The sequence below is a fragment of the Lactuca sativa genome, chromosome 1 (genome assembly GCF_002870075.4).
Source record: "Lactuca sativa cultivar Salinas chromosome 1, Lsat_Salinas_v11, whole genome shotgun sequence".
NCBI classification, from domain to species: Eukaryota; Viridiplantae; Streptophyta; class Magnoliopsida; order Asterales; family Asteraceae; genus Lactuca; species Lactuca sativa.
The window spans coordinates 74,040,722-74,053,245 of NC_056623.2; the positions used below are offsets into that span (position 1 = coordinate 74,040,722).

At 34.1% G+C, this 12,524-nt stretch overlaps 1 protein-coding gene across 1 annotated transcript; it reads right to left on the bottom strand.

Annotated features, from left to right (window-relative positions):
- Positions 1-1,877: 1,877 nt before the first annotated feature.
- LOC128126462 (protein MLN51 homolog) lies at positions 1,878-2,354 on the bottom strand. The gene is made up of 2 exons (XM_052764413.1): positions 2,168-2,354; positions 1,878-2,080 (listed from the first exon to the last, which is right to left on the bottom strand). The coding sequence occupies exons 1-2, from the start codon at positions 2,224-2,226 to the stop codon at positions 1,906-1,908; spliced, it is 234 nt and encodes a 77-aa protein (XP_052620373.1). The 5' UTR covers positions 2,227-2,354; the 3' UTR covers positions 1,878-1,905.
- Between the last annotated feature and the right edge of the window lie 10,170 nt (positions 2,355-12,524).

Below are 12,524 nucleotides of genomic sequence, written 5' to 3' on the forward strand. Positions count from 1 at the left end.
TTCTTATGGCCCCTCTAATTGCAATGGAAGAAAATCATATTAGATAACTTGGTGGTGGTTGTGGTAACATTTCAATCCCTACTAATATGACGCGTCCTGCTGCAATTGAACAGCCAGAACCACCCACCCTGCACGACTCATCGTGCGTCTTGCCGCATCAGCCCTGACCTTATTGATCTCTCGATCTCAAATTAAAAACATTTGGCCTCTTGCCCGAACTCCCAGAACCCTGAACCTGATTTGGCTTCCTCTTCCTATCCATCTCCAAGTCTATTTATCCCTCCATCTCTCTCTCTCTCTATCTCTCTCTCTCTCTTCTCTCTAGATCTCGCAAGCATATCCTCCAGTGTCCTGCAAATGGATCGGCTCACAAACTGTCGGATATCACTCTTCAACATCTCATGGTATCTCAGCTTCTTCATCTCCTCATCCACCACATACTGCAGAACATAGCGGTGATCTTAGCCACCATCTCAGTAGTTTGGTGAAGGTCCTGAAACTCCCTCTCCAACTGTTGCACCTCAATCACCAGTGCAAAATCAGCTCTAAATCTCGTCACAAATTCATCACATTTCATAGAATCAACTGCCTCATCCCCTATGGTGTGTCCAACCTCCTCCCACCAATCTTAAGCTTTGTCTTTCAGAAGACAAGAATCAATTATGACTTTTACCCCCTTGGGACAACTGCTAGTACAGAAGGCATTAACGACATCAAGTAACCAATGTTCACGTGTGATCGGGTCCTTCTCCGTGAAGAACTTCGGAGCCCCACATGCCCGCAACTCACATAAAGTCAAACTGCGAGCTCCTATCAATGCTACCATATAAAAACGGAAACAACCCAAGCACTCCTCACTACTAGAAAAACAACCTCCTCACTACTAGAAAAACAGCCTTTTACGATGCTCATTGCGTATCGTAAAACGCTTAGACGACGCGCAAATGCGCGTCAAGGAAGGCCCTGTCATAACGAGAGACGACGCACTTTTGCGAGTTGTCTAGAGACGACGTGCATTTATGACACGCAATGCGTATCATTAAAGCCGCTGTCAAGAAAGGCCATGTCATAAATGAAGATGACACACATTTTTGCGTATCGTAATTTTTATTTTTATTTTTTTTAAAAAATAATTATAGATTTACTAATTTTCAAATTAAATTTACATTTCATGTCTCATAATAGAAAATAAACTACCGTATACAAAAAATACAATCCATTGCACAAAAGTTAATGTCATACAAAATACAAAATAAAATACAATAAATAAGAAAGATAATTCATTGCACTAACATGTCAAATACAAATAATCATTCATAACTATATAACCTAATACTACATTGCTATTAAGGGACATCATCATAACTCACTGAAGGTCTTGGAACAATGTTCTCTTCATCAACTCTTACACCAACCTTGGTTTAGTAGATGGTCTTGGAACAATGTTCTCATCATCAACTTGTATATCTGCCAAAAACTCGAAAAAACAACAAATATTTAATGTTTATATATAACAAGAACATATTGAATGCATAAAATAACAAGAGCTAATAGAAAGTCATAATATAAAAGGTCAAAATGCAACTTTCATGGTTTGATTGGGAAAAAGAAAAGTATTAGTGGTTCTCTTGTAGCCTACTCATAAAAGTACAAGTTAATTAATGTTGATGATAAATACATAAATAAAGAAAAACAACCGGAAACAATGATAAAAAAAATGAGAACTTACAAGAGGTGTGAGGGACTTGGTGGTTGGATTTGGTTTGAGGAACTTCTTTGTAATCATGTGTTACCAGGTCTTTGAGAAGACTTCACTTCACTACCAGGTTTATTTGTAATACTATCTTTTCTGCAATGAAACTGAAGAAGAAATTTATTTTTTCTGAGTAAATGACCTAAATACCCTCAGAATCGTAAATCATAATAACAAGTAACAGACCTTGTAGGAGGCAATGCAGAGGTCTGGCCAGATGGCCTAGCATGATAAGCACCATCCATTGTGATATAAGGTGAACAATATGTTTCCCCTAAAGCTCCTGCAGCACCTAAAGCCCCAGCAGCACCAGCCAAAACAGGTAGCCTACAACAAAATTTCATAATTTTATCCATTTACTCACCTAACTATTATTATCTTAAATATTTATTTATTTATATATATTTAAAGTACCATGTCATTTCTGAATTCCCCATTCCATTGGGCTGAGTAACATAGCCAGGGAACGCCATGCCAATAGCAGGAACTCCAAGCCCACCAGGATGCTGCCCCGCAAATTGCACAACTACAAATTTAATAACAGATTAGACACCATAAAAATTTAACATTTTTTTAATTACCACATAGTGCTCGTTTCGTATCTTCCTAAAACAAGTAATAAGTGTAATAAGCAGAAAAAAAAATAGGGTCGGGATGAAGCAAATATGTAATCTTGAATGTCTAGAACTACTAGTTGCAGGAGCCTATATAAAAAAAGGCATGGTAAATAAGTAAATATTTAAATAAAGTATGTCAAACTGGATTTTGTATAAAGAAAAAGTGAAAAGCACACCTTCCATTATCGCCATATTTTCCCCATCTTCAAGCTATAAAACCAAAAATGTATTGATGAAATTAAATCAAGAAACTGTCATAAATATATGAAAAAAAAAACTTGAAAATTACCTGACTAGCTCGAAATGTTAGCTTCTTATCAATGTGTTCACACATGACATTAGGTTCGAATTTGATTTCTGAATGACAAGGGTAATTTAGGAAACAATATATATATATATATATATATATATATATATATATATATATATATATATATATATATATATATATATATATATATAGCATTATAAGTAATACAATAGACTAAAAGGCTGACCTCAAACAGTTCTATTTCTTCATCGGGAGCAAAGCCTGCGAGCTCATTTAGCTTTCCCAACATCTCCATTGGCTTTCCACTACTCTTCAGAAAGAGCATTCCAACATACCTAGATACCACATTAAACCAGATTGAGGTGTTGTTTCTTTTTGAGTTAATGAGTTAAGCACTTAATATGGATAGCTATATATGTCTCTTTCTTTTTTACTTAATCTATGTAGAATCACTTAATGGGTTAAGCCAAAAAAGCTCACTTAATGAATGAAACATGTTGCATGTTCCTTTTATAAAACCAGACCTATCACAATTTATTGAGGTTGAAGGTGAAAATGCAGGATGATTTTGAAAAAAGGGTAGTCAACAACAAAATATAAGCCTGTGATGATTTCAAAATATTTAAATTAGTCTAATTTCCTATTGTTATTTAAAAAGGGAGAGTGAACAGAATGAACCTATAACTTTCATGGAAATTTTATAAATCTTAGTTCATACAAGCCCATAAAGTCCAACTGGCCATGTTGCAATAGTTGCACCTACTTCTTTACTGTGTAGTGTGAGTCCTGTATATGGAAATAACAAATTATAAGTAGATTAAAATGTTTAAATGGCTTAATAACCAGAAAGACATCATATATTTGCCATATTGACGAATAACTTAAAGCATGACTTTCTTCTTTTATGGCAGATGGCACCATTATGGGAACATCCATCTAGGGAGGGGTCTTTTTTAACGGAAATGATCACTATAATAGTAAAAAAAACAATAGCTCAACAACTTAACACCTACATACTTTTAAAATAGCAAACATAGTTTAACAGCATAAGTTCCCAAATTCATGATAGTGAATCCCTAGTAGCAGCATTGCATCATCCTCTGAAACACAACCAAACAAAAGAAATGGATTTTATTTCATCAGGTCAACCAAACAGAACAAAAGAAAAGATCATATAAAAGTTCATTGCCAACCAAACCAAACAAAAGAAAAGAAGAAAGTGATTGACAACAATGGTGTGTATTATTTCGTCTGGTCTTTCCGTTGTTGGTATGGTAGTCGGTTGGTGATGTACCATGGAACAAGAGGCATAACTGTGTATGTTGTTGGAGCTGTCATCACCTATGGTGGAGGGTAAGTTTTTTTGTTCTGTTCTTTCATCAAACAGGTTGTCTGCATTATTATACCTGCATATCTTTTTTCTTGAAATGGACTTTAAGAGTATATTAACAACTTAACACTTTGTCTAATAACATTGTTTTGAACAAGGTCTGGACTTTAATACTACGTATACATAAAACATAAACACCTAATTCATGTTGTTGACACTTGACAGTTAACACCCATTAAGGCATGGTCACATGGTGCATCAATAATGTTGGAAAACTCATAATTTTGACCAATCAAAACATTGAAACCTGTATAAATCAAACTTTGAGACAAACAATTTTGACCAATAAGAACATTGACCACAAATCAAATATATCTTAACAGTAAACAGGGGAAGAAGAGAAGCATACTAGCAAAAAATAAGACCAGGACCGATTCTAGAAGTACTGACCATCGTAGATGTCGAGGAGTGTTGGAGGGATTACGGAGAATCAGATGAGGTCGGCGGAGAAGGAACCTTAATAGATGAAGAGGGTGTCAGTGGGATTACGAAGAAGCAGCTCCATCGAGCTCACCCTAGCACCGACTTTGAATGGAGAATGTGAAATCTTGCTTGGAAGGCGACGGATTACCGACGTATAATAGCGAAATGAAGACGGAGTGCTTCCAAGATTAAGAAGTCGGTGTTTCAGTTCATGCATCGTTATCTATGAGTTGTGAGAGAGATTACACTGAGAAATTGAAAGAGGATGCGATGGAATGATGAGTGGGAATAAAACCTAAAAACAGATCGACAAATTTTCCCCTGAAATTTGGTTTTCCGCATTGCTCTCATTATCTTCGGATGAGCCGCCAATGAGAACCCCGGCATCCCCAACATCTTCTCTACCATTGCTCGTCTCGACGTCGACGATGGCGGAGGGTTGACGACGACGGAGGGTCGGCGATGTCGGAGGGTCGACGACCATGAAAGAGCACATAGCGGTCACCGGAGTGCGAGGGGAGTAGTTGGCAGTCGATGTGGGGAGTGGAAAGATGTATCGTCGATTGTGGGGATAAAGAACGATGCGTCAAAAAATGCTTAGGGCAAAGAGGGAAGGGAAAGCGGGCTTTTCTAATTTTTGGGTTTTCTTTTCCTGCTTGCTACTAAACAACGCGCGTTTCATTAAAAATTATAAAACGACATGTCTAGATGACGCACATTTTATAATAAGCGCCCTCCGTGTTTTTTTCTGACACTCATTTTAGGGCACGCAAAAATGCGTGTCTGAAATCCTTAAAAATTTTGAAGTGCTGACATTATTTTTAGGTCACCCACTTTTTCATATCATAAATCAATGTGTATCATAACTTGCGCTTCGTAAAAGGCTGTTTTTCTAGTAGTGCCTCCAAAACCACCATGATACCCTCCTTGATTGTACCAAAGATCACAAGAGTTTGCTCGAGTATGTTGCGAGTAATCGTAGACAAAATGAACTCCCATATCTGCTCATCCAACTGTCCGGCCCCAGAGCCCGCACCAGAACCACTGCTAGAACCTCCTCGTGTTGCCACCATACTGAAAATAGACCACACAAACCATCAGGACATACACATATATAAACATTGAGGGATCCCATACTCTAGAAGCTTCCTAGTATCATTGTGGCTTTCCTTGAATCGAGTACGGATCTTCTGCTTCCAGTAGTACAAGACCATACTACCTTCCACATCTATCTGTACTTTCCTCAATGATCATCTTGAATCCTCCAAGTCACTCCCTTATCTATACATACAACCCTCAACAAGATAATGCTCGCAACACCGAATCGTTTCCTAGGCTTTCCTAGGGTAATCACCACACCACTCTCTGCCGTCAGATGTGCAAGGAACTCCCTCTAACACCCTTTAAATAGCTCACAAATACAATTACATATCACCAACACCAGATAATTTTTCAAATGAAAGGTCTCACACTACAACAGTTGGAATCAAACAAGAGCAGCGCAATAGAGTTAAAACCTAACATTCTAAAATTATTTAATCTCAATAATATGTAACTTATCAAATTCTCTTACTAGTTAGCTGAAGTTAATGAGAACTCCTAAGAGCAAAAAGCAAGCAACATTCGAGCATTGAGTTATCGGAATCAAGAATAACCTAAAAAGCCTTCCTATCATAGACTAATCAGTACTAGCATTCAAGTCTATAAGCTCATACAAAATGCATACAAAGGCATGTCTCCTAGCATTCTATCATGCAACCCTGAGCAGATCCTTAGCCCTAATATAGCATGCAATTCACAGATTCACATATCAAAGCAAACATAAAAATATATGGGTATTTCGGGAAAATTACTTTAGCTTGGTCGACTGCATGCACCACACCCCTTTTTTAATAGAAAATTATTTGTTTAAAATGTTTTTTATGAAAATTTTACCAAATCCTCAGTTTGAGTTCAGACACACCCAAGAGTATGCCTGAATCCCTCAAACCAAGACTCTCATACCAACTTGTAACGTCCCAAAAATTAAGAAAAAAATTTTCATTTTAATTATAATAAAAACCTTCAAACCAAACATGTTTTGTAAAACCATACAAGAAAATTAGAGTATGTCAAATGACCAATCCAATACATTAGAGTTATATAAAGTAGAAATCATAATTTGCGTGTGCAATGGTGATCCGTTGAGAGAGAGAGAGAGAGAGAGAGAGAGAAAGAAAGAAAGATAGAGAGAGAGAGAGAGATTTCTACATACATTCGATGCTTTCACTGCCATCTATGTTTCTCTTAACTGTAGCTACTACCAGATGCATCACCCTTGTTTTCGATTGTCTAGTTAAAGGTTTTTGGATTCCATAGGTATGGTTGGAATGTGGAATAGAGGGCGAGGTGTAAGAGAGATGGTGTGAGATGGAAGGAGGAGGCCAAAAGGAGGTGGTGGAAAATAGGTCAAAAGGAGTCGGCGACTGTCACCAAAGGTAACGAAAATGGTCGGATGGTGAGGGTGTGATGGAGATGGAAACGAGGTAGGGGAAGGGTTGAGAGAATAAGCATGGGGATATGATCGATTTGGTTAAGGTTTATATTTATATTTTTTTTATTTTCATTTATTTTACTTTAAAAATAAAAAAAAATGACATCTGAAGATGAAACGCACATTTTGATGGTGTACTCGGTGTTTTTATTTTTTCTATTATGACACAAAAACATGACATAGAAAGATGCCTGTCGTGAATTCTTCATTTTTCACAAAAACATGACATTTATTTTACGACATATGTTTTGGGTGTCACAAATCAGTGTGTTTCATAGTTTAAATGTCACTAAAATGCAGATTTTCTAGTAGTGAGCGACTCTTTTGCAGTAATCAGTTTATAAACCATCAACTGCTACTTCACACACCTCTTTCTTAGTTGTTTGAAAATCTTCAAATTCTTTAGACAGTGTGTTGAATTAGAAGTGGTCCTTGCCTCCTTGGGGATTCTAGTTGGTTGTTTGAACTTCATAAGTATTGGCATCCAAGTCGTTAGCATCAGCATATTTATGTTTCTGATAAGAACATGTCTTTGATGTCTTATCAGCTGCTGATCATCGGTGTGTTTTTACTAGCTACTGATGATCAGTAGATTAAACTTAGTGAAATGAGCTAAATGTCTATAGCGATTTGTCGATCAGCAAATCGATAGAGTGTCAAACCCAACACATAATTCAATATAGCCAATCATTATCTATAATTGTGCACTGACAGATACAATACATGTATTTATAAATCGTTTGGATAAACTTAACCAATAGAACTTAATTTATACACATTTAGATCACTTCTTAAGTAAAAAATATAGAACATTATATTTACCCTATTTTCATGGAAACAAAAGTTATGAGCGTTTGAAATAGAAACTTTATAATATGACTTGATGGTAGCTAGTAACCAGATATCACAATTTTGTATATTAATAAAAATCATATGAATATTTTGAAATGACTGACAATTCATAATAGAGACACAAACAGTATAAGTCTCTTTATAGATTTTGACTGATATTCTGCTCTTCAAAACTACACAAGTTAAACATCTGCTGAACATGACAGATCAAATAGCTACCTTTATTATTTTCTATCAATTGTCGTATTCTTCTTCTATTTATGCAAATATATTAACATCCAAAAACAGAATGAAAAATGCAACTAAAAGGGACCAAGGGCAGAGATTAAAAGCCTCACAATGGTATGGAATTAGATTCAAAGTTTGATGCGTCTCCAATTTACAAACACTTGTAAATTCTAGATTTGACATTACCTTATAGGCCAACCATTGATCAAGAATATCAAAAAATATCAATGACTATATATGAAATTCTTGAGTACGATATACAACAAAAGGTCAAGAGGTTAGAAACGAGCTTATCTGGTTGTAGATTTGAGTCATAAAATTTATTCTTGTAGAATATAAAGAAAATGTTGCATGCAAAGACTCCTCAAAGAAATCTTTATTTTATATCACTACAACATCATTTTTGTTGTGATGAAAATAAAAAAGGACACTGTTTTAGTGAAATGGCTTAAACTATATCTATTTGTAAAATGGTTTGACACTAGTCGATGAAAAAATAACTCACATTATATTCTATGATGGTCTTGATGATATGGTATGCATGTTATGCCATGTTCACGTTCTTAATGATACCCTTGTGAGAATCGAGCATTGATCCTAATTAAATAATATGCCTTGAGCCCTTGATATTAAAACATTTATGATGTAGATGCTGATATGGGACGCACATATATCATTGAATGTTAGGCATCAAAACTCATGCAATGGAAGCATCTTCATCAATCGTTTTCGAGCTTTTTTTTGCACAAGAAAAATGGATGCATACTCAGAATTGGTATATGCTATCTCATATGTAAGGCTATTAGGGTTGCTACTGTGGCCTTTTGAGGATTCTCTCTAGGTCCTTAGAGGATCAAATTCCCAAAGCACATATTGCATTCACCATTCTAGTACGTAGTTGGTGGCTTTGAGTATAATAAATCTATATCTTATTGGTAACACCTTAATAAAATAAAATGTGTCATTTATCTACTAATAGATTTCATATTGATATATTCTTTAATGTACGCTTGAGTCTTAACGATTTTGACAACTCAGTTGAACCTTTACTTCATTAAATCAAGATATCATTGTACTTATTTATTATTTTGGAATATATTACTTGTCACGTCCTATGAAAATTACAATAGAAAACCAATTGCATATGATTGTTTAGAGCAAAAACCATAAAATTGTTGTGGTTTGGAGACCCGGCCTTGTTCACGGCCCGATAGCCTTCTTTCCTTTCCTTTCATATTATATCGTTGCCAAGGGTCATTTTATTAAAATTTTTGTTTTTATTTTTTTTATTTTTTTACCTCCTATAAATACTCATTAATTCTACAATTTACACAAACATTATATATTTCTATTTTATTATATAGTCAAACACACACCACCATCCAAAAATGTTTTCCATCTCAAATCTTCACCACAAACTTAGTTCCCACAATTTGATCCATTCTTTTCACCCATGCAACTGAAAATTTTCACGTGGAACCAACCTTCACCCGCAGGATGTTTTTAGAAAATCTCCAAAATGGGCGGCAGTGCTATTTGTCTGAAAGGAACCAAGAAATCCGAACGAATGATTATACAACATCGTTGGATGTGTGTTTCCAATTTGAACTCAATGACATGGATGACAAGATTAAGCTAAAAGAACCTTGACGATCTGATCAAGAGGGATAAACAGAAAAAAGAGTTTTATAGTTGAGCTACAATACTGACAAAAAATAGATCGCTTTGTGAAGAAGTTGGACAAATTTACTTCGACTAATTACCAACACATAGAATTTGAAAAATAAAATATTTATATAAATAAAAAGCATTCGAGGAAAATATCCTTGCAAAAAATTAAGGAACCAAGGAAAAAATCCGTACACAAATGGAAGCATCTACTATAATAAATGAAAATCAATTTTGCCACATGTCAATCTCTCATAAGTTTTGACACTTGTCATTTTGTGATATCAATTTTGCCACATGTCAATCTCTCATAAGTTTTGACACTTGTCATTTTTAAAATAAAATAAAATCCACATGTCAATTTCTAGATTTTTCAATTTTTAAAATTAAAGTCACATAATATTTACATGTATATATGTAAAGTATTAAATATAGTAAATATAATAATAAATTGCAATTAATATGTTTTTTATTCCTTATTTCAAAATTTTATTTAAAAAAATATTTATTGTTTACATTTTGATATTTGATCTTTTTTTTAATCAACCCGTGTATTACACGGGTTTTATACCTAGTGGGAGATTAATTGAAGATTTTAAAATTTTAACGGCACCCACCGATCACCTAACGCTAAAGCATTAAAGGATAAAATAGCAAAACTAAATTGTGATTGAGTCAGTTTTCATTATTAGTATTATGTAATTTAAACTAAACAAAAATTTTAATAATTGTTAATCATATTGAAAAATATAAAAATGGGTGACAATCTACTATAATAAATGAAAATCAATTTTGCCACATGTCAATCTCTCATAAGTTTTGACACTTGTCATTTTGTGATATCAATTTTGCCACATGTCAATCTCTCATAAGTTTTGACACTTGTCATTTTTAAAATAAAATAAAATCCACATGTCAATTTCTAGATTTTTCAATTTTTAAAATTAAAGTCACATAATATTTACATGTATATATGTAAAGTATTAAATATAGTAAATATAATAATAAATTGCAATTAATATGTTTTTTATTCCTTATTTCAAAATTTTATTTAAAAAAATATTTATTGTTTACATTTTGATATTTGATCTTTTTTTTAATCAACCCGTATATTACACGGGTTTTATACCTAGTGGGAGATTAATTGAAGATTTTAAAATTTTAACGGCACCCACCGATCACCTAACGCTAAAGCATTAAAGGATAAAATAGCAAAACTAAATTGTGATTGAGTCAGTTTTCATTATTAGTATTATGTAATTTAAACTAAACAAAAATTTTAATAATTGTTAATCATATTGAAAAATATAAAAATGGGTGACAATGGGTATAACATACTTTGGAAAATCAAGTGAAAGATGGAAGAAGGGAATGAAATGAGTATAACGGATAGCCTAAAAGGTTTTAATTTTATATGATTTATAACCAAGGCATTAGGATCAAACACTAGACTTATGTTAATTCAACTTTTGTAGCATCAAATCATCACCAATGCAATACAAGTTTCCAAAAAGCATAACAATTTAAAGTATAAGGCAGCCATAAAATTACAGTACAATCAGTATGATGAAAAGGACATAACAACTGTGTTAGTGTGTATCATCACAACCATATATTTTAATTACTATTATTTTCCCACCATTGATACCATAAAACAGGGATCATATGTTCATTATATAAAATCATCTTAGAGGTTGTAAGAATTTTTATACATTTGGTGGTGACAATTCTACACACTCAATGTTATAAATTATTATCCTTTTGACCAGTAAGATGTAAAATATAACCCAAGTACATTTATTTTTCAATAACAATATGTTCAAATATGAAAATAATCACCCAGAATTATGGAAAGTTGATGGCTTCTTATTGCAATTCAAGTTGCATATTTAGGCCTATCTTATATCCAATTTGCTTCATCCCTTTAGTAGAAAGGCAGTACATGATTCCTTTGCAACAAAAGCCCACCACTCCACATCTAAACTCTTTTTGGCTCATAAACATTACACCCCCAAGACAAACAAATCTTGCCATATATTTCTTTTCAAAAGATTCTAAAATCATTTTATATGAAGAAAAAAGTGAATTAATTGTTCAGGCAAAACTAACTGACTTGGGTTCTTGAAACTAGACAAAGAGCAATCTGACACATATGAACTTTGAAGGACTAATCACCATTTATGACTTATACACATAGATTGATGTAAGTCCACCTTTGTTTGTGACATGTCTCAAAGACTTAAATACCCTTTGTAGGGGTAAATGGGTAACTTCTTGTAATAGCGATTTTCACGGGATATCGTGGCATGGAAGCAGTAGCATTTTCCATGGGACGGATGGAGCACAATGTAACCAAAAATAGTAAAAGAGTATGAAGGGAGTGGGTAGGAACCCATTTTTTGTGGCCTTGAGTGGAAAGGAATAAGACCCAAATATTCTTGACTTGAGAATATGACCTATTGGCTTTAATTAAAAAAGATTCCAAAATTCTATTCCAATGGAATCACTCTTTCTATTCTTCTTTTCCCCCTTTCTCCATTGAGAATTACATTCCAATGTCATTTCTGTTTTCTCTACCATCCGCTGCCAGGCACGTGCATGTAGTCACCACCAATAAGGTTTTAACAGGTGTCTCCAAGTTTATAAAGTCCAAGGAGAATGTGATACTTAACTATGATACGTTGATATGTTCCTTTACGCGAGCTTCACCTTGTTTTTAAAAGACAACTTAAAGAAACTATTACCATGAGAGCGTTAAAAAAGGAAATACAAGTACAAAAAGAGAACAA

Coding starts and splice junctions, on each gene's coding strand:
- LOC128126462 (XM_052764413.1), bottom strand. CDS start 2,226: ATGGCGTTCCCTGGCTATGTTACTCAGCCCAATGGAATGGGGAATTCA. Junction 2,081..2,167: donor GGGAATTCAGAAATGACATG/GTACTTTAAATA, acceptor ATTTTGTTGTAG/GCTACCTGTTTTGGCTGGTG.